This window comes from Nylanderia fulva, unplaced genomic scaffold, assembly GCF_048542155.1.
Source record: "Nylanderia fulva isolate GAGA-0341 unplaced genomic scaffold, ASM4854215v1 Scaffold47, whole genome shotgun sequence".
Taxonomy (NCBI): Eukaryota; Metazoa; Arthropoda; class Insecta; order Hymenoptera; family Formicidae; genus Nylanderia; species Nylanderia fulva.
The window spans coordinates 1,010,958-1,037,667 of NW_028190554.1; the positions used below are offsets into that span (position 1 = coordinate 1,010,958).

Genomic DNA, 26,710 nt, shown 5'->3' on the forward strand with positions numbered 1-26,710 from the left:
AAAAATAAATTATCTGAAAGTTATCTAGATGAATCGCCATATAATTATTGTATCTTTTATCTAGATATATTTAAAATAAAAGATAAATTATGATTTTAATTTATATCTATATATATAGCTAATTTTATATTTTAGTAATTTAAGCATAACACTGCCGATAGAATTGTGATAATAATTGTGAATATTAATGATTAATATATATATATATATGACATGAATATTAATTATTAATATACATATATATATATATATATATATATATATATATCCTGCCGTTTTCGAATAATTATCATTATTATAATGTACTGATTAGATACCCGCGATATATCATACTTAGTTGTAGAGAAAAAAATATTATTTTTTTAAATTATGTAAATCGTGACACTATATATTATATCTCTTTTCTCCTAGTCTTTTCTTCATTTTCAACATGACATTTTATCTTATTTCACCTATTTTAAATATTTGATTATTTATAATTTATAGAAACTATCAATCATACAATATTATCAAAATTACTGTTTCCTTTTTTAGAATACATTTAATATTATATGTATACGTATTTAATTTATTCTAAATTTATTTTAATTTATTCCATGCCAAATTCTAAAACAATTGTAATATATAATTATATTTTACATATATATATATATATATATATATATATATATATATATATAATATACGTGACGATAAATGTAATTAAAATAAGTTATTTTTAAGATTTTACATTATATCATACTACTTTACAACTACGTTTTAAAATTTTTATCACCATTTGTGTTAAACATTGTGACTCATGAAATTTCAAACATTAAAAAGTTTCAAGATTTAGTCGTGCTTTATCATGATTTTAGTATAATGGAAAAAATTCGAAAACCTCGAACAAATAAAACAAAAATTCGCATGAATAATTCTTAGCCTAGACCTTGAAACTTTTCACAGCGTCCATTAATTGTAATTGACTATATATGGTATACTAAGGGTCGAGCAAGTATCAAGTACCGCCGTGAAAACATATGTTCTTCGAAAGAGGATACTACTATGATAATTATCTATGGTGTATTACAACTGGTATCCTGTTACTTTCTATCTTAACTTTGATAAATTTATAACGTTATCTGACTATAAATTTTGAAAAATACTATTAAAATTAATTCACATCTTCTAAATTAATAATATTTAATTATCTCTTTCGGGTATTATATATTTTATTTAAACTAGGTTAATGGGAAGAAGAATAAAGACTATATATTAAAGCTAATTTGAAAATTTTTTTGAATTATAAAATATATAATTTATAAAATATATATTTAAAATGTTAAAATATAATTAAGAAATATATATGTACTTATTCGATAAAGCTTTTTTTAATTTTATTCTTATGGATAATCCTTTTTATGGAATAAGATCTGTCTCTTTTTCATATTGGTTTAAAATGGAATGTTGAAAGGATAATACTTGAAATGCTTAACTCTGAAACATAAAAATAAAAAAGTTATTATATATACAGTTATATTCAGAAACAAAAAAGTATTAAACTGCGAACATTTTATAATAAGTCTCATACAGATACAAGTGTTCAGATTTTTTATGCTTACTATTTTTAAATATGTAATTTTTCAAAAATAAAAATGCTATTTAATTGAAATATTAATTAAAAAATTTGAACTTGAATAAATTGATCAAAGTACTCGCATTCATGGAAAGAGATAAATAATATAAATCATCTTACAATCTAATACATTATAATAATAATAATATTTACATAGCAAAGCCTGCTACTCTGTCTCCAGTGCCGAGTTTTCGGATAGCATTCATTTCGTCGGATGTCAGTGTAAAATCAAAAAATTCCATATTATCTTTAATTCGACTTTTAGTTACAGATTTCGGTATCGGTGCAACTCCGTGTTGAAACTATAAAAATAATAAAATATATATACATTCAAAATTTGTCAATTAACGCAAAACATATGTTTTATCAATTTTTTTTATTACATACCACATATCGAAGCGCTACTTGTGCCGGAGTCTTATTGTATTTTTTTGCAATGTTCACCACCACAGGACTATCTAATTTGTTTCCAATACCTGATGAATTTCCGGGTTGTCCCAAAGGAGAATAACCAGTTACCGTAATATTGTGTTTCTTGCAAAACTCTACTAATTTCTCTTGATTTACGTTTATATTAATTTCAATCTATGACCAAAATTTTTACATTAAAATTAAATCTTACAGCATTATAAAATATGTAAAATATTTATATATAGGTAATAAATATTAATATAATATATTTTAATGTAATATATATTTGGTATATTTTCTCTATAGTATAACACAGTAGTGTTAAAGCTTCTAAAACATATTTTAGATGTTTCTAAAATATGTTGCAATAATAATATTATATGTGCGCAATAATAAGATATACAGATATACATATGTATAAGAATTGAAAAGATGATTTATCGAAAAAAATATAAAGATAAAATTGTACCACAGTTCAAGTTGGATTATTCGCACACTATTACTTTTGACATATTTCATTGTTAAAAAAGATGAAAGGTTCAATAATTTTTTGTAGGTTTTTTTAAGTGATTATCGAAATTAACATTTTCTTTACGTAATTAGAATTTTTATTAGAAAATATATTTAACGCATACCTGATTATTAACCGGCGGAATTATAGCTGATTCAAGTAGACGGGTTATCTGTGCAGAATTAAAATTACTGATCCCAATGCTGCGAGTTAATCCTTGGCGAACGCATTCTTCCATTCCTCTCCATGTTTCCAAATAATCGACATCTGATTCAATAAATTTTCCATTTTTATCAGTAGGTAGTAAATCATCTCCTTCCTGAAAAAAACATATAGTATCTCTTAGATGAATAAGGGATAAGACACATATGCTAAAAAACTGCGTGCTCCGCTTTACATAACTTGTTAGAATTTGCACATTTTTTCAAATTTTAATTTTTATTTCAACATTTTTTCTTTAAATTTAAATAATTATGGAACGATTTTCACGTCTCAGATTTAAATGACTATTATTTGACTTTTAAAACAGCTTTGTAGTCAGAAAGTTTAAGTGAAATATGTACATTTCTATTTGATTTTCATTTTTTATATCAATATTATATTTACCTTGAAAGCAAATGGCCAATGAACTAAATAGAGATCTATATAATCTAAACCAAGTTTGGCCAATGATTTTTTGCATTCCGGAACAACAAGCTCTTCTTTGTGATATGTATTCCACAGCTGGGAAAGGAATAAAATAATAAAAATGTTAATTAAATTTACAAAGAAAAATACTTTAATTAATTTAAATGTTTACATTTACTGAAATTGAAAAAAAAACGATTTTAGTTTATAGAATTGTAGATATATAGTAAAATATTAAAGATTTTAAATAAAAGTGTACAAATATTTAATTGTGCATTGATCTTACCTTTGTAGTAATAAATAGCTCTTCTCTGGTTACAGTACCATCGTCGATTTTTTCACGAATAGCTTCCCCGATCTCTTGTTCATTGGCATAAAAAGCAGCCGTATCAATATGTCGATATCCAAGATCTATTGCTTCTTTAATAGCTCTTGCTGCCTCTCTATTTTGGGACTATTTGTTTAAAAAAAAAAAAGAAAATATAACTATATAATATTTTAATCGACAACAAAATTTCGAAAAGACTTGTTTCCTTTAATTTATTAATTTATTCGTACGAAGGGTTTTATCTCAATAGTTTTCATTAATAATTTCATTATACATTTACTTAAATTTCAAACACAATGACGTTGTTTTTTGTAACATAACTCTTACATACAATCTTCTATCACTGTCATATGCACAATAATTTACAAAAGACTTACTTTATAAGTTCCAAGACCCAACATCGGCATTTTATATCCATTGGAGAACATGACTGTCGGAATTTCAGCCATTATGATCAACAGTAGAAATAATCTGAAATAGAGGAAGAATAAAATTCTTATTGTTAGTGAAAGTAAGCACTACGAGACAAAGATTCTCCTACTACATCTACAAAATAACTAAACGCTATTAAGTATGAAACACTTGATATCGTAGATATGTAAATTGTAGTCAATTATTAATTTTTATTTATTTATTTATAAAGGAACACAAGGTCTTTTAATGAATATTTTAATTATTTAATTATTAATTTGTCAGATTTATTACACACCGTGACACACTTCTCCGGTTATCAAATACAGTCTTTTCGCAAATATTCGATTACTGATCGCATGCGATCACACGAATATACATGTGTCGATGACTTTCTGACTCTAACATAATATCCTATCTCTACCTAAGCCTAAGTAGTTCGTCACTTTTTCACTGTTTTGATTCCTCGAAACTTCGACTTTCTTTAACCGTCCTTTTATCTTCGGTAACAATTAAAACAAAATATCAAAGAAAATACAATCAAATATTTATAAACATGAAGATTATCTCAACATTTAAAAAATATTCTATTTGCCTATTTATTTAAATAAAAATTTTCTCGGGTTTTCTGTGGTATTTATTAGCGCCACAGAATAATGAAATAATGATATTAACAATTAATTCTTCTTTCGCTTATAATTAAATATTTTAAAACCTTTTTTTCATTGATAAGAAAATTATTATAATTAGTTACGTAAATTATATTAAATTATTAATTTAAAAAAAAATATAATTAAGGGAGCTACTTTTATTAAACAAATGTTTTAAACAATTTAAACTAATAGTTCGCGAAAAAGAAAAATGTGACAAAAGATATTTAGAAGAAAGAAGATTAGTCTTATAAACGACACGAATAAATCTTATTTTAATAATATTAAGAACTTTTAGCATTAATCGACATTTTTCAGAAATTGGAAAAATGATTACAAAAAAATACACTTAATAATAATAATAATAATGTACTATTATTACGCTGTACTATTATTACATTAGAAATATAATTATTCTTTACGATAATTTACATTTCGCTAGGTGTCTCTACGATAAGACCAATAAAGATTATATTTACCGGCACAATATAGAAACACACCTACTTTTAATAAAACTGTATATGATTCTACGTTGTAGGTTGCAGCTAAACTGTTTCTCATAATACATTCACATATGCTATTTATAGGTAGCTATTACATAATCAGAACGTACCACCTCCATCCATTCTGTTTTCTATCAATTACATGATTAAGTAAATCAAGAAAAAATTATATTAAAATGTGTGATAACGCTATATTACTTGTTTCTTTTTAACTTTTCCAATGATTAGCTATAAATAATAGATATACAATATATACACATACATATATGTAGTTTCAGATTAGATAATGCCGCATTACAAATAGATACGTAATATTATGACATACAAGAATTTAGCAAATGGAAACATAAAATACTTTTTAACATCTTTTAAAATTTTTATTTAAATAAATAAGCAAATAGAATATTTTTTAAATGTTGAGATAATCTTCATGTTTATAAATATTTGATTGTATTTTCTTTGATATATAAACCCTTTGTCATGTTTCAATTTTTCGAAAATATTTACAACATCAGCAAGAGAGATTTTAATTTTCTCGAATCCAAAATGTATTATGCTTGTAATATAAATTACGATATTGCAAATCACGCTTCTATATTAAATATATATATATCTCAATGATATGTGCGTAACATCAAATTTTATCTAGACTGATTGCGATTATACAATATTTGAAGAGGCATTCACTATATGTACATAAAAGCCGAGTATTCGGAGATATTAGATTTATCATGAAAAATAAGACCAATGTATCAAATATAAAGATTGCACGTAACCGATTCAAGGTTTTCCACCAAATGCATCCATATATATTATGCAATATATTCCATAAACTTAATCGATTACATTCATATGTTTAATGAAGATGGAGATTCAGATATAAAACAAAATGCGAATGTATTTTATACGTAGTGATAGAGATTTCTCTAATTCTTATTCTTTACGATTCTCCTTGTAATCTTAAAAAAGAAAGAGAGAAAAGGAAATTTTGTCAATTTTTTTCATGTATAATATAAGCACAATAGAAATATCGATATCAAACCTCGATAGCATCACAGTTTGTTCGACGATCCCTTCGAATTATTTAAAAATAATATAATTTCAAATAGAAAAAAATGTATACAGCTATTTGAATATTTGGAGAGAAAAAAAGTATTTTTTAAAAATATTATGTGAACAAAAGCAGAAAAATTATTATATAAAAAAGCAAAATACATGAAAAAAAATTAAATAGAGATTTCTTTAAAATGTGTAATGTTCAATTAAAATGTGTAATTTTCGATTACAAAAATTCACAATTTGATCTATCATAAGCTATGTAAAGCAATTGCAATTTTAACGAATTAAATGTTATCTCTTATTTAAAGTTTTTATAAAGAGAAGATTTGTCCATAAAATTATACAAAATAATTATACTTATTTCTATCTATCACCTATCAAGTTCTAATATGTATTCCAGTACATATTGTCCAAGATAAACGGAGTTTTTATTTTAAAAAATTAATGTTTTTTTGCGAAAATTAATTATACGGATAATAGGGGTGACTAGCAGTGATACAGTATCAGAAAGTACTTCCGTTATATCTTATGCCAAGTCATGTAATATGGTAAAACGTAGCCTATCTGTTTAATTTGAGAGATTAGAGATTATCCAAATTGAAATAAAAATTCAACTCTAAAAAATTGTGTTATGTAATTATCCTTATTATATTTAATTATAATTAAATATAATTAGACCATATATAAATTCGTAAAATGTTATGTTAATTTTTCTTTTTTCTTTAGACATCAAATAATGAATATATAATGTACACTCTAAGTTACTGAAATAATGAATAATGTATCAATCAAACGACAATGTTCTTACGTCTATAAGTATGTCTAATATTGTAATAATATGTCTATAATATTTTTTGAAACCCAAATTTTTATTTAGACAATTTAAATTTTGAAAAATAAATCGATAATCATGTAATTTAAAAGATACATTTTACAATTCTTTCCAATATTTTTTTACTAAAATCTGAATACTGCAATCGACATAAAATAATACACACGCTTTAAAAGTATGCATAAATAACGTTACAAAATTTGTAAAAAAATATATATTATATATTATAAAAATAAAATACATTTATTGCATACAACAATGCAAAAACTACAATTTTTAATAGTATAGTGTACGAAGATCCAAAAATATGCAAAATATGTAACTTACATATTACTTTCAGTTATAATTTATCTTAATTTTTTCGTCATTTATTTGTCAATATATAATGATCCTATACGAAGCTAATCACAAAAATTATTTATATGTATAACATCGTAGTTTTCCTGCATTTGAGGTGTCAAATAAAAAAAATTAAAATAACTTTCTGAATTATATTGAGATATAAACCTCGAGCATACAATTACAAGAAATTTTTGTATTTATTATTGTATTACTGATTATTCTACAGTAGTTAATTTCTTTTTACTATTTTTATTTTGATTTTTCACTTTTTTCGACTCTTCCACTTTATCTTCAAGATCTACTCCGATCCTTGCACGAACTCCTGGTCCCCAATTTACAGTAGGATTTTGTTGAAATCGTGACAAATGTTTTTGTCGAGAAATTGGATTTGCTAAGGGGTGTTCTGCGAAAGAAATGACACTCGTAGACGATGCATTAAGTATATGCGCAGCCGGACTATTTGTCAGCTTTTCCCGTTTGGCAGGATGCTCCTTTTCCCAAGCACGCACAATATCCCATATCACGTCATTTGGTGCGTCTGTTTTAATAGAGGTTTTACTCGCATGAGAGTACGATACTTTATATCCTGCGTTTAATAATGCTGATCTAAATTTCAATATTGATGGAACATTACACTTAACTATGCACATCAAGCGATCCAGATTATAATATAGCGGAATGTCCAATTCCTCGTGTATCATGGTCAAGACACCTTCCATTCTTTTGGATGTGCCTAATTCTATATTACTTAAATTGCATAACAATCGTGATACAAATCCTTGATCATGTAAAGGACCTAACCATATTGGACCTGCTATGTGTTGCCGATACTGACAATGTTTGCATAGTTTATCTACTGAAGGTGCATTTGATAATTTATAACTGTTGGAGGATCTTTTTGTTGCTAATGGTTGAAAGTTCATACTTTCACATCCGTTGCATCGATATAGCATTCCTATTTTAGTTGAGTTTTCTTTACATTTACTATGGCCTGTGAAGACTTTGACGAATACTCTTATATAAAAATCACTACTTATAGATAATAATGGTACTATGTATCGCCCATATCGTCCTGCATAAGATGCAATGCATTGGAGTAATATCCGTAATGCTATTTCATGACAAGACTTTGACTTGATAGATATCGCTCCATATTTGTAATAACAAGTTTCCGGAGTATTGCCAGCTAGTACAGCCATATCAGTAGCAGTGACCAAAAGTATACCACCATCGGCTACACACTGCACCGCTCCATCTAGGTATATTGAAGGACAGCCATACGGATCTAAATCAACTGCATCAAAACGATTTTGTCTACGTTCATACATCAACAATGTCGCATCCGCATGATGCGGAGTTACCAAATTTTCAACTCCATTATACAAAACATTTTGTCTGATGCTGTCCACTGCCTTTGAAGAAATATCGTTGGCTATAATTTGTTGGACATCTTCCACTTCCTTGGCATATCGTATGCTACGCAAACCTGTTGCAGATAAAGCCTCCAATATAGTGATTCCCTTCTGACTCTCTAAATTTATCTCCATGTCGCATAATGCATTAGTTTTATTGTCTTTCTTCAAATTGGTTTTCTGTAGCATTTCATTACGTCTGTCTTGCACAAATATTGTTAATACTGCTACACTAAGATCTCTATTAAACTCTTGAACAGGATTATAAAAGACTTCTTTATTCGTAACTACTATTTGAGCTTTCCCTTCGTTTATAACAGGAAAATTTTCATCAAGTTTTTGTTTCTTCGTGCAATCCTCCTGAGCCATATTTGTCTTGTATATTAATTCTGAAATACATTAATATATTATATATGTTAGATATGTATTATATATGTTAGATTTAGTTATTATTATAGTATATTATCATAATAAACAATTTACTTATTTTCATAAAGTTATTAAAGCACTTACAATTTGAAATTGATCTGTACTTTTAAATACAAAATTGTACTGTTTTCTTAAAAATGCTAAAATATTTTCTTGCAATAATCGATTAATGTACATATAGTTTTCTTTTCTCACAAATTCAAATGTTTTCAATCTTTATACATGTGTTGTATTTCTCATCTTCGACATTGCTGGACTTACGATTCATACCACAGATTAATAGACAGATCGCCAAAGGCCTGCCTAAAGAAGAGACCGCCATCTTCGTGCGATAGACTTTGCCCCTTACCGACACACTTTGCCCCTGGTTCGAGTCCGTGCTAAATTTCGTAGACTTGAACCAAAAGACTTTGCCCCTGGTTCGAGTCCGTGCTAAATTTCGTAGACTCGACCAAAAGACTTTGCCCCTGGTGCAAGTCCAGGCTAAATTCGTTTGACATTACCAACAGACTTTGCCCCTGGTGCGAATCCAGGCTAATTGATCATGAGACCAATTTGAGAGATTTGGCCCCCGTTGTGTGTGTGTGTGTGTGTGTGTGTGAGAGAGAGAGAGAGAGAGAGAGAGAGAGAGAGAATATTTTACATATATGCATATATATATATAAAATTTATTAAATATAAAAAATATATAAATATAAATTTAACATATATAAGATAGGCAATAAGAGCCAAATCGCGGATGACAGTGCGTTATTCTAAACGAAACTAAATTTTTTCGTTAGAATTAAATACCTGTGCACAAGGCACCAAATTTTTACTTGGACACGGCCAAGATATAAAATTGGAATAATCTCTACAAGAGATTTTTAATTCCATGTATCCCCTATTCCCCCTAAAGAAATAAAGTGCGAGAGAAAAATATAGATCCGAAAGTCGCAGAATCGGGAATCGAACCCGAGACCTTTCGCTTGCCGGGCGACTGCTCTTCCAACTGAGCTATTCAGATCCTTTCGATTCTATACTTTTCTCTGTTATATATATTAATGTTGGTAAATAAACGCCTTTAAGCCAGCGTGTATAAACCAACATTAATATATATAACAGAGAAAAGTATAGAATCGAAAGGATCTGAATAGCTCAGTTGGAAGAGCAGTCGCCCGGCAAGCGAAAGGTCTCGGGTTCGATTCCCGATTCTGCGACTTTCGGATCTATATTTTTCTCTCGCACTTTATTTCTTTAGGGGGAATAGGGGATACATGGAATTAAAAATCTCTTGTAGAGATTATTCCAATTTTATATCTTGGCCGTGTCCAAGTAAAAATTTGGTGCCTTGTGCACAGGTATTTAATTCTAACGAAAAAATTTAGTTTCGTTTAGAATAACGCACTGTCATCCGCGATTTGGCTCTTATTGCCTATCTTATATATGTTAAATTTATATTTATATATTACAGAGCCTAGTTAAACTCTTAATAAAAAATATATTTTTTACACATAAAATGTTTTTTTATTGAAATAATCACAATTTTAAATGTGATATAACACAGTGTTCAAAAATTTTTTAATTAAATTTTTTAATTAAATTTTATTAAAGAAAATTACTTGAAATTTTTTACATTAAGAATTTAAAGGCTCCTTATTCTCTTGTAGAAATTTATCACTACGCCAATTAATCACTTATTTTGAGTATTTAAAATACTATAATATACAGTAATTTAAGTATTCGAAATAAAAGTGATTAATTACTCGAAATAAGTGATAAATTGACGTTACTAGTAATAAATTTCTATAAGAGTTGAAATAAAGTATAAGAGATAAATAGGCTATATGTGAGCCGTATGCGAAATGTGAGATGTAAGACGCATATTGAAATTTAATTTTTCGATATAACTTTCAAAAATGTACACGAGGTACAAAAAATTAGCTTGGACATTTGTAAGACTTAAAATTGGGATTAATTCTCAATTCTATTAATTAAATTTCGATATAACACACCTTACATCCGCGCACGGCTCACATATAGCCCATTTATTAGTGCAATTTTTAAGTTCCTTATTTTTCAAAGTTCACCTTTTTACGTTATCAAATATTTTTGGTACGTTTTCAAGAATTTTATATTTTTACTTACCGCAGTTTCTTATCCAAATGTAAAATCTTTTATCGCAGTCTATAAAAAATTGAAACAATTTACAATTTTATGATATAATATTATTATTATTACAATTTCTATATATATGCACATCTGTCAAATATCGTGATTTATTTCACATTATTATTATCTATTTTAATAAAAAAAAAAACAAAAACACTTGCAACAATCAAAAATAAACCGCCTGCCGCGAACGGAAAATGCCAAGAAAGCACGCAATTTCCGCGAATCTCGTAATTTTTTTGAAAAATCAACAATTTCAACGAAATTGTAAATTCTTCAAATCACTGCACAAGTATAATTCACAATAATAATTTGCAGTAACTACGATAAAAAATCGTATACTGAAAACTGCAAACGAAAGTGCAATGGGAGTAAGAGTAAAGTCTGTGATAAAATTAATTGGCAATAGAAAATTAATAATTTTCAAATAGAAAAATTTTGAAATTACCGAGGATTTACAAATAATAAAGTAAAAATATTAAATAATTTATGTTTTCGAATTTTGCTCGCGGAGAGGATCTTTAAAACAAGATTTTTAGAAGAGAGGACCTTTAAAATATAAACAGGCAAAAACGTTGGAAAAATTAAAGCGCGCGTTTAAACAGATAAACGCAATGAAATAAATACGCAATTGTTTTTACTTATCGCTGTAAGCTCACAAGCTTCTGACGTGCTATACACTTTTATATAATATATACAAGGTGTCCGGTAACTAACGGACCAATGATTAAGGGCGGATTCTCTGGCCAATTTGGAGACGATTTTTCCTTAGCAAAAATGTTGAGAAGTCAATAATTTTCGAGTTATAAGCGATTGAAAAAAATAGGTTTTTTGAAAACTAAACGTTTTGGAGTTAAAAGTCTAACATAATTACATTCTTCAGTTAATTTCAGGTAGAGTTTACTATAATAAAATTTTAATTTAAGACTTAGTTATAAAGATACATAATGACAAAGATTGGAAAGTTGTAAAAAATGATGACCTTTTTCGACATTTTTGCTGAGGAAAAATCGTTCCCAAATTGACCAAAGGATCCATTTGTAATCATTGGTCTGTTAGTTACCGGACACCCTGTATATTGGACACGAGTTTCGTTTGTTTCAGATTCTCGAGAGTTGAAGTAGGAACATACGAGTATCATATATCGTTTGTGACTTGCCGAATGAAAGCAAGACAGAGAGCGAACGAGATGATGAGCTTAATAGCTCATAATGTTATAAATAAATAAATAAAAAATTATAACCTGACCTACTAGTTATTGAATCTTTTTTTAATAAAATGTTTCATTATTATTATCATCTAAGTCTAAGTCGTTTAATTACTTTTTAGTTTTTTAATAATTAATTTAATTTATTCTAGTCATTTTTATATGAGAAAAATAATATCACGTATACGTTTTATAATGAATTAATATATTTCGGGAACCGAATTATATATTCTTAATAATATAAAAGTGTTCAAAAATTATATTTGACTTTTAATTTTAATTATTTTATAGCAAAGAGTTCCGAAATCTCTTACACACATAATGGGGATTTTTTTCATCCATATAATTCGCAATTAAGTATATATGTTAATTATTAATTTTAATAAAATAAAAATTAAAATTAAAGGTCAAATATAATTTTTAAACACAAATATATTAAATTAATTATAAAACGTATACCCATAATAGTATTTTTCTCGTACAAAAATAATTAGAGTAAATTAAATTAATCATAAAAGATTAAAAATTAATTAAGGGGTTATACCTATCTGCAAACTTCAAAAAAATCGATTTTTGGATTTTGATATTTTCTTAAAGTACATACTTTCAAAAATATTCCCTGCAAATTTCAAGTCGATTCGACAAAAATTAACGAAGTTATGTGAGTTTAAAGGTATACTGGTGTGAACGTATCCTGCTGTTTAGAAGCAGGGTACAGAAACGGGTCTCAGGTATCGAACGGCAGCTGCGACGCGGACAAAAGCGGTCTCTATACAAAGCCAAAATATATATAAATAAATAATATATATAAATATATATAAATATATATATAAATATATTATTTGGTTGTGAACTTAATTTGAAACTTCAAATGCGTTTTTCTCAAAACAGCATTTTTAAAATCGGTGACCAAAATATCTCGAAAACCGCTGCATCGATTGAAATAAAATTTGGTAGACATCTTTAATACTAAAAAATCTAGTGCCCGATCGTGGCTTTTGTTTTTTCGTTGCGTATTTTTTTTAATAATAAAAAAACGAGCGAATTTTTGGTAGCAAAATCATACCTTCAAATTTGAACAGCCGCCATTTTGTCGCAAATTAATTTTTCAAAAAAATGAACGATCGGGCACTAGATAATCTTATATATTAACTAAATTTCTCGGGTTTTTTGATTTCTGGTAAACCAGTTCAAAGTTAGAGTGGTCACCGCAAAACGCTTTTCAAAAAACTGCTTCTGGAAGATTAAGAATATCTTTTTTATTTATCAACATTTTGCAATAAAAAAAATACTAAATAATCTTTGAAATATATATATTTGAAAACATAAATGTTCCTTTCCAAAGCACTTCAAATATTTAAAAAAAAATTCCCAAAAATACGTGTTTTTCAGACCTTGCAGGTAGGTATAACCCCTTAAAGAATTTAAACTTATATTTTATATAATAATAATAAAACATTTTATTACGTCAAACCGTCGTGAAATAATTAAATAAAATTTGCTAGTTATGTCAAAGTCAAGTTTTCTAAGCTTATAAAACATTTTATTAAAAAACAGATTCAATAAATATAAGTACATGTTATATATATACTTATATTTATTGAATCTGTTTTTTTTATAAAATGTTTTATTATTATCATATATAATATAAATTATTTAATTATTTTTTTATTTTTTTATGAGTAATTTAATTTGTTCTAATTATTTTTGTACGAGAAAAATACTATCACGGGTATACGTTTTATAACGAATTAAATATATTTATGTTCAAAAATTATATTTGACCTTTAATTTTAATTTTGTATTTTATTAAAATTAATAATTAACATATATACTTAATTGCGAATTATATGGATGAACAAAATCCCTATTATGTGTGTAAGAGATTTCGGAACTCTTTGCTAAAATAATTAAAATTAAAAGTCAAATATAATTTTTGAACACTTTTATATTATTAAAAATATATAATTCGACTCTCGAAATATATTAATTCATTATAAAACGTATACGTATTAGTATTTTTCACATATTAAAATGATTAGAATAAATTAAATTAATTATTAAAAAACTAAAAATTAATTAAACGACTTAGACTTAGATGATAATAATAATGAAACATTTATTAAAAAATAATTATAATAGGTCAGGTTAATATTTTATTTATTTATTTATTTATAACATCATAAAATTCTGTCCTTTCCGAAATACGCGAACGCTACGAAAAGATAAATCTCGTACATGCCGCCGGACGAGTTCATGAGCATGAGACGCTCTTATCTTGGGAACGTATTAATAGTTACTGCATTGACCACTACCACGATATGGCGCTGAAATCAGTGAGAAATGCTGGTCTCTCCTTCATCCAGACCTTTGGCGATCTGTCTATTAATCTGTGTTCATACACTAACGTTTTGTCGGCAAATTTTGTAACTAGGAAGAGAAATTTTAAGTCGAAACTACAGATGGTAAACGTTTAAACTGTCGATAAAAATGTCATCGATATGTATTTATATTGATATTGATAGAAAATCTGTAATTTCATTTAAATGTTTCTTACGTATATATATAACACTATTATATCAATAAATTAGATCATGATAAAGATACATGCATATATATATATAAAAAGTATTATTCCAACATTTATTCATGATATTCGTACACAAACAATCTCTTACTCCTCTATTGTATTCTTATATCTATAATTAAAAACGATACTGCGTGTCGATCTGTGTGTTCTGTTCTACTTCAATTCTTACAATAAGCTAGAATAAATACAACATCTTAAACTAGAGATCTATTATGAAATTATTTAAAAAATTCTGATATAAAGAAACACATTTTTTTTCTCTGTCTTTGAGCTATTATAGATCTTTTTTATCGCATCATCATACAATGCAAAGTAAAAAATAATAATCTTTTCCAATTTTATTCTAATGTGGAAATTTCATAGAACTAATTTACTCAAATTTAAAAATTTTTGAGTCAAAAATTTTAGATATTAATGAAATACCTATAAGATCAACATAACAAAAAAACGGAATTACTTTATATTAAAATCTTTTCCAAATAGTTCCATAATAGTCTGCTCTCAAAATAAAAGTTAACTTCACACGCATATATAATTTCTTCACAAACTCAGCTTTAATTTCGGCGAATCATTCCATAAAACCAAATACAAAAGGTATGTTTTTAATGTATGAATGTATTTGCTGGAGTATAAATCAACGATTTAAAAAAATATATTTTAAACCAAGCAAAAAATAAAAATAATAAAACACCTTTACTTGAAAATAAGTTTTTTTACATGAAAAATCATGAAGAACGTTAATTCATTACATACGCATACAAACACGCACACACTCATACACACACATACGTACGCACATATATAATAAACGATAAAAAGTGTTACTAAATTTATTCTTTATACTACTATTGTTATCAACTATTACTATCAACTTCAGTCATAAAGTAATTCTATTTATTCCATATATTATCATAAAAATGGTTTAAGAAACTTTATGAATAGAAATATGCATATTAACTTTTGGCGTATTCTGACAATCATTTGTATTACAAATGATTAAATCTTATCTTTAAACACAAAAACAATTTTTTCAAAGAATATTGTTTTTGACGTCAGTAAATATTTCTATATTATAAAAAACAAATTGATATTTGTATTTATATATAAGACTGCACAATTATAAAAGTTTCATTTAATTTGCATCTCACATAAGGCAATTTCAAATAATAAAAATTTTAAATGTACGTCAATTTCTAGAATACTTGGGCTATTATTTTCTATTGATATCTATATTGAAAATGAATTCTCACTAGTTGATAAATTGTCTTTTTTTTTATAGAAAACCATTTTTTTATACATCAGCAAATACTATTCCTCTACATCATCGAGAAAAATATCAACATTTTCTAGTTTTTAGAGTTCAGATTATTCTAAACATCATAATATCAGATACTCGCACCTTTCACGCTACGTCTTTTTCTTGCAACGGTTTCTTACAAACAGCACCAATATCCTCTTCGTCTTCTGTCTTGCGTTTTTTTCTTACCAAATGCGAAATATCGCTAGCAGGTTTAGACGCATTACTACCACTTCCGGAAGCTTCGCTCGCTTCACCATCATTAGCAGAGCATCCATTCAGCCTCTCTTCTTTAATCTCCTTAATTAAATCAGCTTCTGTTTTCATATCTTTGATATCCGCGATTTTCTCCTGAATTTCTGGAAGAAGTTCCTGTAGTTCCTTGATTTCTCCTTCGATAGTATAGAAGGGATCGTCGGATCGAGGTGGATCGTCCTGCACTGTCTTCAGATGCACAATCTTCGCCTCCAGCAGTGCGGACGCCTGGTTGAATTGCTCGACACTCACATCAAAATCATTTGCCATTGCATAAGTCAATCCTAGCTGATAGTGGATCTCGGCGATTGCACGATGATCGCGCGGAGTTATTTTTTCCAGCAGATTCAAGCAAGCTTTGAAGTCAATCAATGCGCTCTCATGGTTGCCACCTTCCATCGCCACCTCACCCAAAAGACGATATGCCTCAGCCAGCAATTTCCAGCCGGTAGATCCGCGTTTTAGCAGTACCAGTTTTGCCAGTTCCAAGACTTCCCAAGCGATCTAAAAGAAAGAAAATTAAACATTAAACACAATTCAGTATCGACATTTAAATACTACCAATTTATTATATTAAATTCGCTATTTAAATTCAGAGGGAAAAGATAGCAAATTCGATATTGCAATTTAAAAAATCAATCACCTGTAAATTATTCACGTCGTCCTCATTTTCCTTCTCAACATCTTCCTCTTCTGCCTCTCCGTCCTCATCCTCCTCTTTAATCGTATTACTACCAGAAGCTTCGCCATTGTACACAGGATCTCGACTACAACCAGGAGTCTCCTCCCTTTGTGTTTTTTCCTCGACTTTGATATCGACTGTTTTATCTTCCTCCGTCTTTTCATCCTTCTCACTCTTCGTGTCCTTTAAATCTTCATTCCCCGTTGATTCTAATTTATCATCTTTGTCATCCTTGTCTTCTTTATCATTCGACGTGCAAGGACTATTTTCCGTGCCGTTGTTGCTGCTCTCTGCGGTTCCCTCGTCGTTCTCCTCCTCCTCTTCTTCGGCCTGCTCGTCCTGACTAACTTCCTCGGAGCCGGGCACACCATCTCCCAAAACCCCAGCCTCCTCGCGCGCCAGACCCAGAAGGGCTCGTCCGTAAAGCAGATAGAGCTCGCCCATCTCGTCGCCCGTCTCCCCGTGTTCCTGGGCAAGAAGTTCGCAGGCCTGGGCTAGGACGACCACCGCCCGATTGTAATCGCGAACCAGGAGATGGCGTTTGCCCTGAGAGATCGCTGTCGCGGCGTCCTTGATCGGTACTTCTTCCGACAGATCTGCCATCTAAGAAAGACGGAAAAGTCCTCATATATATATATATATATATATATATATATATACATACACAAAGAATTAGCACTTGTATGTTTGAGAATCGCAACAAGCGAGAAATTCGCATCCCAACGATGCACGAACAAAGTCGTATAGGTCAAGCCAATTGGCGATCAGTGAGAGAACATTGTTCTTCAATGTTGTACTTACAATTAGATGATTTTAAAATTAGCTGAAGATGATACGTAAATTCATCTTAGATAAAATAAAGATGATTTTGTTTTAAATATATTTAGATAAAATTATATGGCGATTCATCTAGATAACTTCCAGATAATATTATTTTTAAAATTATGTAAACACAGTTATAACAAAATTATAAAAGGAATATAAAAATATATTCATATACTTTTATTTATAAATTTTTATCGCTTACTGCTTAAATTTTGCAAATTAAGTATTTTTATGTTCTATGACTGTAAACCAAATTATCTCTGAACATTATTCTAGATCATTTCTAGCTGAAGATAACACCTTTCATTTAAGATGCGGATAATACATATTTTTATTATCTATATAAAAATAAGTTGACGCCCAAATTTCATCTAGATAATCATCTATACATATAATTTTATTTACATAACAGCAAACACTGTTGTTGACATAAGCATATATAAACGCTATAAATGGGCGGTATTAAGTCCTTATTGAAGTAGACATTGACATTTCTGCAAAATATCTGATCAAAGTCATAGTTTTTGCTATAACTTTTTTTCTTAGCAAAAAAATTAGAGTAATATTTTTTTCAACATATTTACAGGAGTTTCAGCGTCAACATATTTATTAATACTTTAACTGAATAATTCTAAGAGTCTTTTCTCTTCTGCCTCTCCGTCCTCACCCTCAAAGAAACAAATGAGACGAATTCTTTATTAACAAAGGATCCTACCTTAAAAAAGAATATAATCTGAATGAGCAATTCGAGAATTTAAATTCATTTATCTACAAATTTAATTAATAAAAACCATGCGCATAATAATCCACAATAATAATATCTAAATAAAGCAATTTTCTCTCTCTCTCTCTCTTTCTCTTGAATTGATTCACCAAGACAGAAATCTCAGTTTGATTGTTCGCAAGACGCATAAACGTCGGCGTGTAGGTGATAAGGCGGGTGATATCCATGGGGGTGGGAAAGAACGGACGAGGGTGGTTTTCCGCGTCGGTCGATTCGACGCGGAGGGACGAGCCAGACGAGGGCGTCCGCGTCGCGAGGATGTCCAGAGGGAGAGATAGAGAAAGGGAGAACGAGGAGTTCCAAGGGCGTACGTCGGCCAGTTACGAGTCGGGGGACGCGAGCGACGCTTGCAGGCGTCGCCCTGGGCGCCGGTCTCCGAGAACAGATGGAACCGAGCCGCGTACCCCGGGGTCCCGGTCCGCGCCTCGTCTTCCTCTTCGCCACCCTCGTGTTGACCTTCGCAGGTAAAGAGATACCTCTCGCGTTCCGCGAAAAAAGAAACTTGACGTCCATCTTAAAAAATCCTCCCTTAGGATGCGTTACGAGAATGAATGAAGTCCTGGACATTTAAACAGAAATTCGTGATAGAAGAAAAATGAGTTACATATATCTTGATTGGAATTATAAGAAGCTCGATCTCTCTTGACATTTATCGCTTGACATTTCGTCCAAGAAGCGATAATTAAATATTTTCTATTAAAAAAATATTTAACGAAAAAAAGTGCAGTGAGAATAAAAATCTGGGTTTTAAATTGCGTAATATTCACGTTCATCCTTCCATAATTTGTAGCATAAATGCTAATGATAATTATGTGTGAACGTATAGTGAAACTACGTAGATTCTATCAAGTATATTTATTACAAACGAGAATTCTTTCTCGCAATAAATGTCAGACTGGTGCACAAGATTTATTATGTACTTACGAAAAGAAAAACTTAAAAACTGTACAATTTTAAAGTGTATTATTAATTTTAATTTTAATTGACTTGTCTCATCTAGAAAAAAATTTTGTAAAAAAATTTTTCAAGAACGAAACAACACGAAAAAGATTTTGCTCCGATCGAATAATTAATTTTTCTCTTCATTTCTCAGCGACGGGGCTTCTATGCGGTGCAATAATGTCAGATCATTGGGAAGAGATCGGCTGGGACAAAGAAATCCTAATTCACACAAACGTCAATCTCACGTGGTATCTGGACGGTCAGGTGGCAATGCTAAAGTCTTCCGTTTATCATCGAACTAATCGTATTACCAAAAGTTCGTCCTTTTTGGTCCCCATGCACGGCGGAATTTGGATTATGTGTGTTACATTGTCAGGTACAAGCTGTTACAATTCTAAAATTATATGTTCTGTAATCAATTTTATTTATTCACGAATGATTTTATCCCCCTTTAATAATTTTTTAAGAACAGTAAATGCGAAAAATGGAGATTGAGATTTTTCCTTTTTTTATCAATTATCTCTCTTATTGTTAGACATATGAAAAAATGTACACATTATTCTATTATTTATTTCATGAAAGTAATCTACGACTTATATAGTTGTTTTCAGTGCTGACTACGATTTTAATTACTTGTAAGTGCTGTTATTGCATTATTGTGTCAAAAATATTTGAAATAATAAATAATGAACAAATTACTGAAAAATATTATTCGCGATTAAATATATTTTTATATTTTTCTTTGATCTTTTTTATTTAAAATTCTCATATTGGTACCGTTCATATATATTTTTTTTTTTCGTTTGTCGACAAATATAGAATTACCGATTGTATGAATTGGCAAACGGACAAAGATTAGGTCTAGGTTAATAGGATTGTGTCGTTTTGCTCAAGTCTACGGAAAAGACGAGAATCTCACGGTCACGCGATCGTATGGATGTGCTGTTCAAACTGTGTGATTCGGCGGTTCGATATCTCCGGCCAGAGTCAAGGTAGCATCTAAATATAGTCACGTATATGTGCAACATAAACATCATTTCTTCTAATAAAATTCTAACAAAGAATACTTGTCACATTTCTACAAAATAATATTAATTTTTTTATTTCTGTTATATGTAAATGTATTTCTTTTTAATAATTTTTAATAAATTTTTTCCTTAGTAGCAATAATGTCCTTAATAGTGATAGATAATAGTATAATAGATAATGTCAATCTTCAAAAAAAATCATAATGAACATTTCTCTAAATAATATACTTTTTCGTAAAAAAACAATTTATAACTGATGTACACGCTAATTGAGTTTTTATACATTTAAATTTATTCAAATTTACTGTCTTTTTGCAACTTTCTATGAAGCATTTATTCAGAAGACAAAATTTTTCACTTGTTTTTATAGTTGCTTAAAATTTTAAACTATAAATCAATATGTATTTTTATTTAAAAAAAAATTCATAAATGCTATATAAATTAATGAACATTGTTGCAAGCATTCCATACATTAAAATTGATTAAAAATAAATAAAATATGGCATGATAAATCTCGAACATCCTGTATATCAATATCTAGACACGATTGCGGAAAAAGTGGCAACGATATAAAAAGAATGTAATCGATGTATCTTCTTTCATTTAATCGAATATGTGTAACCTTGTAGATATTATTCGAAGAATTTGGAGGTCTAATTGTTTCATTTAGTTATTTTTGTCAGAAAATTACCTTTATAGTACCTGAACACGCCAAGCACAGTGTCTAACACCACCCTTGCGCGATGAACTAACATTTATATCACGCAGCCAAGGTGTTAATGACAATACAATGTCAAAAATGTCATAAGACACTGGCACCGTCTTATATAGCTTCTTCATAATTCAACTTTTTGCTTGAAACGACACATAAATATGGTTTCTTTTCACTATGATTTTTTTTACTTTCCCAATTAAAAAATATATAAGATTATAGATAATTAAAAAAATATATAAGATAATATAATTACGAATTTTCTCTGGAGAGAAAAACGGTTTTGACACATTTTCTCATAGTGATATTTTTATTGAAGAATCTCAAAATTGTTTCCAACAATAAAAACATCATTGGAATAAATGCATAAACGCAGAAGAATTTTACATATTTTTTGAAGAATATAACATAAAACATATTAACATAAATAAATAAAAAATATTTAAATTTAAATATATTTTATCCATGAATTTAATTATCAAATATTTATAAGCTATATAAATTTTCATGTCAAATTTATCGGAAGTAAAAAAATTACCTTGCAGTAATTTTTTTTATCTTGTAAGAAAATGAGCAATTCTCAATAAGCAAAAATGTATCCATTATATTTAAATAAGAACAAAATATGCTTATTCTTTTAGAGGAAGAAATACAACTATTAGGTCAAGTGGGCTTCCCGCAAGAAAGATGCATCAATTACTTGACACCGAGTGAAGCGCATGAAGAAGTACGCGTAGCTTGGCAAAATCGTAAGTGAATACTAAACCACAAATTAAATTGAACCATACAGTGCAATATGCAATTGACTTTGTGTCTTATCATATGATAATGGATTATTTTAACATGATTGATCATGCATTCTGTATCAAAAATCATTTTGATACAGAAGTCCTCTTCTGCAATCAATCGGGAAATACATATAGAAATAACATTAATAATAGAAAAAATTATCGCAAGCTTCACATTCTGTTTCAGGCATGCAGAATCTGAGTATCTCGTGCTCTTTAGTGTGCCTAATTATTCTAGGATGCGCCGCGCTTATAGGATTTTTCGGACTGTGCAGGCATCAGATATCAGCCGTGCTCGTGACGGGAGTAATGTACCTCCTCGCAGGTATAATTGTTTACATAATTTCGATAGATTAATGCTGCATCAAGATTTCAAGCAAATTTTGTTTCATTTTTTATCAAGACTCTCCTTTTGTCAAAACCCACCACTTAACATTACTTTGACTTCGACATAATTAAAGAAATATTTTATTAGACAAAAGACAACATCAAAGAAGAGATAAATTATATATTTTAAAAAATATTAATATTTTATATTTGAAATTTTTAGATTAAAAAAAATAAGATATGCTTCTGAACTTTTAATATTATCAAACTATCTACCGGGGATTAAACTATGGGATTATCACTAGGTTTCATTTCAGCAACATTCGCGTTGTTCACGCTGACGATTATTCATTTCAAGAGGGACCATGAAATTAAATCAGTAGTGGACAGAGGTCCCGAGGACGGCGTGATAGGCATGCCTGTTCCTCGTAGCGTCCTCAAAGCCAGGAGGTTTACTACCGCGTGGAGCATGGACCTGGGATGGGGAGGAGTCACCCTCTGTGCCCTCGCTTCAGTCGCCTGGATCCTCCTCAGTAAGATCATGCGCTTCAGCCCGATCGCTGCCATGATCGCGTAGCAGTGGGACGCCTTCGAGGTCTAAGGTCGTTTCTGATAACCACGATATTTCGATCCCTCTTCTGCGATTCTTTCAGAAATATTTCGATATTTTTCTAATCGACATGTATCTCACGGTGGTGCAAAAGATTTGTTCCTTTTCTGTAAATTTTTCAAGTTCTACTTATTTTGATTTTCTATAACACACATAGATAAATTTTCAAACAAAGTTTATTACTTAATTAAAAATAATTTATCTTGCCATATGTATATGTGAAGTTGAGGCGTAGCATGTTAAGAATTTTATTAGTTTCACACACTGCAATTTTCAAACATCAATTATGTAAACAATTCTTTGAATTTTTTATAATAGTTATCTTACGTTGAATAAATAATTTTATTCAACTGTTTTCTTTATAAATAATCTATATATAAATATTTATCTCCTATTAACAATATATTGAAAATTATCCAAATATCATAATTTTCAAAATTTGTTGTCTTGCGCCTAAGAATCGAAAATTTGAGAAAGACTTTGAAAAAGGATCGCAGACTGTTGGACGATTATAAATAATACTTCTTGAAGAAGTTGTATTCAGAAATGACCATCTCGAAGGCGATAGCTGCTACTTTGTATTATTTGTCATTTGCAATATATTCGTTACTCCGATTGAAGGAATAATAAGTTTTATAGAAAGAAAAAATCTCTTTCATTAGTGTATACAATTCTCGTCTTCAAAAACATAATTTAATCTAATAATTCCAATTTGATTGACGCTTTGCAGCAAATAATTATGCCATTTTCACACAATTTTCTGTGTATCTTTTTTTACCATTCGATTTATTTATATATTACAAGTAACTAAACAAACTCATTAGAGGATCCAAGAGACAAGAGAAGTAAAACGAACAAAATGCAACATGCTCATGGTGTAAAAAGACAAGCAACATTTCTGTAAATGCACAATGGATGGACAATCAGGAATTAGTCCCAAAAATAATAAAAATGATATAGCAATTAATATTTCTATGAACGTTACACAAAAAATTAAAGAACGTAATTTTTGAAACTTGTTACATTCTATTTCAAGTTTTATAATCACTTTTTAGAAATATTTGTTATTCTGTATATTTAAATATAATTTAAATATAATATGATATTAAACATAATATATATTTAATATTTGTTATTATATATAAGATATAAATATTTAATATTCAATATCATTATAATTTGTAAATTTTTTTTAGTCACATTTTCACCATAAATAATTAATTTCATCCTCTTCCATTATTATTTTCGTAATTAATCTCATAAAGATACGATTGTCATTATGCACAATATAATACTTTCTCTTTTTATACCATGAGAACAATGGCATTACATTTCAAGAATTAATAAATAAAATATTGTCTAATGATAAGAATATATACAATATAATGATACTCTGATATATAGTTGCCTATAATGTAATACAAACGCCTTACAGTTAGAATGATAAGCATATGTAAAGCGTATTTGTAAAGCATAGCGTAGTAAAATATATTAGTCATATACAGAATGAAGTATGTGTATAAAATGTGACATTAATCTCTCTCAGAATGAAGCAAAATAATATACATGTCAAATATTCTCTTCTTGAAAATTATAACTTTCTCAATAAATATCTTTTCCTATAATCTCTATACATTCTGAGATATCAGATTTGATGTCACATTTTAAACTCAATCTCAACTTGCGTACAGCATAAATTTTTTCACGCGGCAAAGAAGAGCTTGTTTTTGCTACTACTTGTTATAGTGATTAGATGAAATAATTGTGCATGTATCCTGCATGAAGGGAGTTGCACTTCGTCCATTAAAACTTAAGAAGATTCCATACATTGTATGCGCTTATAAGGAAAACACCATGTTTTTCTAACAATGCATTCTTGATTGCCATATTTTTTAATGCAATCCTTGTTGTTTGTTATATTGAAAATGATAAGAGCACAATAAAGAAAACAATAATGAACCCTAACTGAAAACCACTACAGTTTGTTCTGTTTGGTCTTTATATTCAACTTTACTAAGATTTTTTTTCCTCTAAGATTTTAGCACATATAATGATATCCAAAGTATAGTTTAATTTTTCATATTTATGATTAATAAAATATTTTCTGTTAAGCAAATATATACCTTGCAAAGAACTTCATTTCTTTTTCTAAATTTTGGAAACCTACTTGGAGCAATCTCTGATTAACATAATCGATGATCAATTTATTAGCAAAATTGCTTATAACAAACTTTCTAACTGTATAATTCATCACATTCCCAATGTAATCAGTTTTTCCATCAACAAAACATCAAATTAATAATTTTATCTATATTAATAAAATATATGTTGCAAAACACTATTGATAACTTAATTGCCCTTGTGACTTATCAAAATGATCCTCAATCTTGATATTCTAATCACATTAACGTAGACATTATTTTTATAACTTGAAAGTTTGTAATATTGTTATGAAAATCGACATACTTTTGTAATAAATTTACTCGAATAAATTATGATTTGTAATAAAAAATTAAAGAATAACATGATGATTTTGTGCCAATATATACTAATTAACTTAACCTTAAAAAGAGCATTCAATGGCTGGTTGTTATTTTTAGTACAAATATTCAGCATCAAACGAGTTTAATGATAAAATTTGTATTTTACTAAAAAAAGTGCAATATTAACATTAAATCTCGTCCAAATAAACAAAAAATCTATCTGCACAAGAATCAATATTTTATTGTTATTGCCTCTTCTACACTTTCCCATAATATTCATTTTCTGCGTCTTTTCTATTTCTCCATCACATGCTGCTTCCTTCATTTTAAGTGCAGAAGGTGTAACTGTACTTTCTTTTTTTTTTTAAGCTATTTATTATATCGACACTCGAGCAGCGCATCGTAAATTATATTATTCGAGAAGAAAAATGTGCACATATATATCTCCTTCTCTCCTTTCCTCCCTACTCATTAGTATTCCCCCCGCACAAAAAAAATCGCAAAATCTCTCGAAAAAATATAAAAAATATAAAATATATAAAAACGCTGGCGTATTCGATATCGCATATCACATATAGATGCGAGACGACAAAGTGACATTAGGACGTGCATACGTACCTCTGGTTTGTCTCGCGAACACGAAAACGTTTCTTCACACGCGACCCTCTCGAGCTCACAAATCCGTGTGGCTGCAGACGAGGAATGCACGATTTTCCGTTATGCACGCGCGAAACTGCGTAACCGGCACGCGGGCAAATTTTACGGAGGACTCGGCGCACGGGCATCGACAAGTGACACACTCGAAGACGGCCAGCTCGGCTCGCGGAGTTTGACAGCGGCGCCGCGTGACGTCATCGGCGCAGCGAGGCGGGAGCCAATCGCGACGCGCTTCGCGTGAG

General features: G+C 29.0%; 4 protein-coding genes across 10 annotated transcripts; 1 reads left to right on the forward strand and 3 right to left on the reverse strand.

The window, feature by feature from the left end:
* Positions 1 to 1,254: 1,254 nt before the first annotated feature.
* Positions 1,255 to 5,134, reverse strand: LOC114929755 (aldo-keto reductase 1B). Of its 4 annotated transcripts, none has more exons than XM_029301415.2 (8): positions 5,054 to 5,134; positions 3,870 to 3,963; positions 3,451 to 3,618; positions 3,144 to 3,260; positions 2,662 to 2,856; positions 2,003 to 2,200; positions 1,769 to 1,917; positions 1,255 to 1,476 (listed from the first exon to the last, which is right to left on the reverse strand). In XM_029301415.2, the coding sequence occupies exons 1-8, from the start codon at positions 5,119 to 5,121 to the stop codon at positions 1,434 to 1,436; spliced, it is 1,032 nt and encodes a 343-aa protein (XP_029157248.2). In that variant the 5' UTR covers positions 5,122 to 5,134; the 3' UTR covers positions 1,255 to 1,433. The 4 variants fall into 4 exon arrangements, with proteins under 4 accessions (XP_029157248.2, XP_085342843.1, XP_085342844.1 ...); XM_085486717.1 differs by having other exon boundaries at positions 5,033 to 5,115; XM_085486718.1 differs by having other exon boundaries at positions 5,058 to 5,114.
* Positions 5,135 to 7,424: 2,290 nt separating this feature from the next.
* On the reverse strand, positions 7,425 to 9,472 carry LOC114942221 (tRNA (guanine(26)-N(2))-dimethyltransferase). Of its 3 annotated transcripts, none has more exons than XM_085486714.1 (2): positions 9,392 to 9,472; positions 7,425 to 9,090 (listed from the first exon to the last, which is right to left on the reverse strand). In XM_085486714.1, exons 1-2 carry the CDS (start codon positions 9,450 to 9,452, stop codon positions 7,505 to 7,507), a joined length of 1,647 nt encoding a protein of 548 aa, XP_085342840.1. In that variant the 5' UTR covers positions 9,453 to 9,472; the 3' UTR covers positions 7,425 to 7,504. The 3 variants fall into 3 exon arrangements, with proteins under 3 accessions (XP_085342840.1, XP_085342838.1, XP_085342839.1); XM_085486712.1 differs by having other exon boundaries at positions 9,401 to 9,469; XM_085486713.1 differs by having other exon boundaries at positions 9,215 to 9,452.
* Positions 9,473 to 15,104: 5,632 nt separating this feature from the next.
* Nasp (Nuclear autoantigenic sperm protein) lies at positions 15,105 to 26,615 on the reverse strand. 2 transcript variants are annotated; one of them, XM_085486716.1, is made up of 4 exons: positions 26,430 to 26,615; positions 19,233 to 19,480; positions 17,274 to 17,915; positions 15,105 to 17,134 (listed from the first exon to the last, which is right to left on the reverse strand). In XM_085486716.1, exons 3-4 carry the CDS (start codon positions 17,913 to 17,915, stop codon positions 16,481 to 16,483), a joined length of 1,296 nt encoding a protein of 431 aa, XP_085342842.1. In that variant the 5' UTR covers positions 19,233 to 19,480; positions 26,430 to 26,615; the 3' UTR covers positions 15,105 to 16,480. The 2 variants fall into 2 exon arrangements, with proteins under 2 accessions (XP_085342842.1, XP_085342841.1); XM_085486715.1 differs by lacking the exon at positions 19,233 to 19,480.
* On the forward strand, positions 19,153 to 25,664 carry LOC114942220 (uncharacterized). The gene is made up of 5 exons (XM_029317544.2): positions 19,153 to 19,385; positions 20,015 to 20,239; positions 22,245 to 22,352; positions 22,579 to 22,716; positions 23,036 to 25,664. Exons 1-5 carry the CDS (start codon positions 19,307 to 19,309, stop codon positions 23,293 to 23,295), a joined length of 810 nt encoding a protein of 269 aa, XP_029173377.2. The 5' UTR covers positions 19,153 to 19,306; the 3' UTR covers positions 23,296 to 25,664.
* Positions 26,616 to 26,710: the final 95 nt, after the last annotated feature.

Coding starts and splice junctions, on each gene's coding strand:
- LOC114942221 (XM_085486714.1), bottom strand. CDS start 9,452: ATGGCGGTCTCTTCTTTAGGCAGGCCTTTGGCGATCTGTCTATTAATC. Junction 9,091..9,391: donor ATTAATCTGTGGTATGAATC/GTAAGTCCAGCA, acceptor AATGTATTTCAG/AATTAATATACAAGACAAAT.
- Nasp (XM_085486715.1), bottom strand. CDS start 17,915: ATGGCAGATCTGTCGGAAGAAGTACCGATCAAGGACGCCGCGACAGCG. Junction 17,135..17,273: donor ACGACGTGAATAATTTACAG/GTGATTGATTTT, acceptor TCTTTCTTTTAG/ATCGCTTGGGAAGTCTTGGA.
- LOC114942220 (XM_029317544.2), top strand. CDS start 19,307: ATGGAACCGAGCCGCGTACCCCGGGGTCCCGGTCCGCGCCTCGTCTTC. Junction 19,386..20,014: donor CCTCGTGTTGACCTTCGCAG/GTAAAGAGATAC, acceptor TTCATTTCTCAG/CGACGGGGCTTCTATGCGGT. Junction 20,240..22,244: donor TATGTGTGTTACATTGTCAG/GTACAAGCTGTT, acceptor TTATTCTTTTAG/AGGAAGAAATACAACTATTA.
- LOC114929755 (XM_029301415.2), bottom strand. CDS start 5,121: ATGTATTATGAGAAACAGTTTAGCTGCAACCTACAACGTAGAATCATA. Junction 3,619..3,869: donor TGGGTCTTGGAACTTATAAA/GTAAGTCTTTTG, acceptor TTAAACAAATAG/TCCCAAAATAGAGAGGCAGC. Junction 1,918..2,002: donor AAGTAGCGCTTCGATATGTG/GTATGTAATAAA, acceptor TTATTTTTATAG/TTTCAACACGGAGTTGCACC.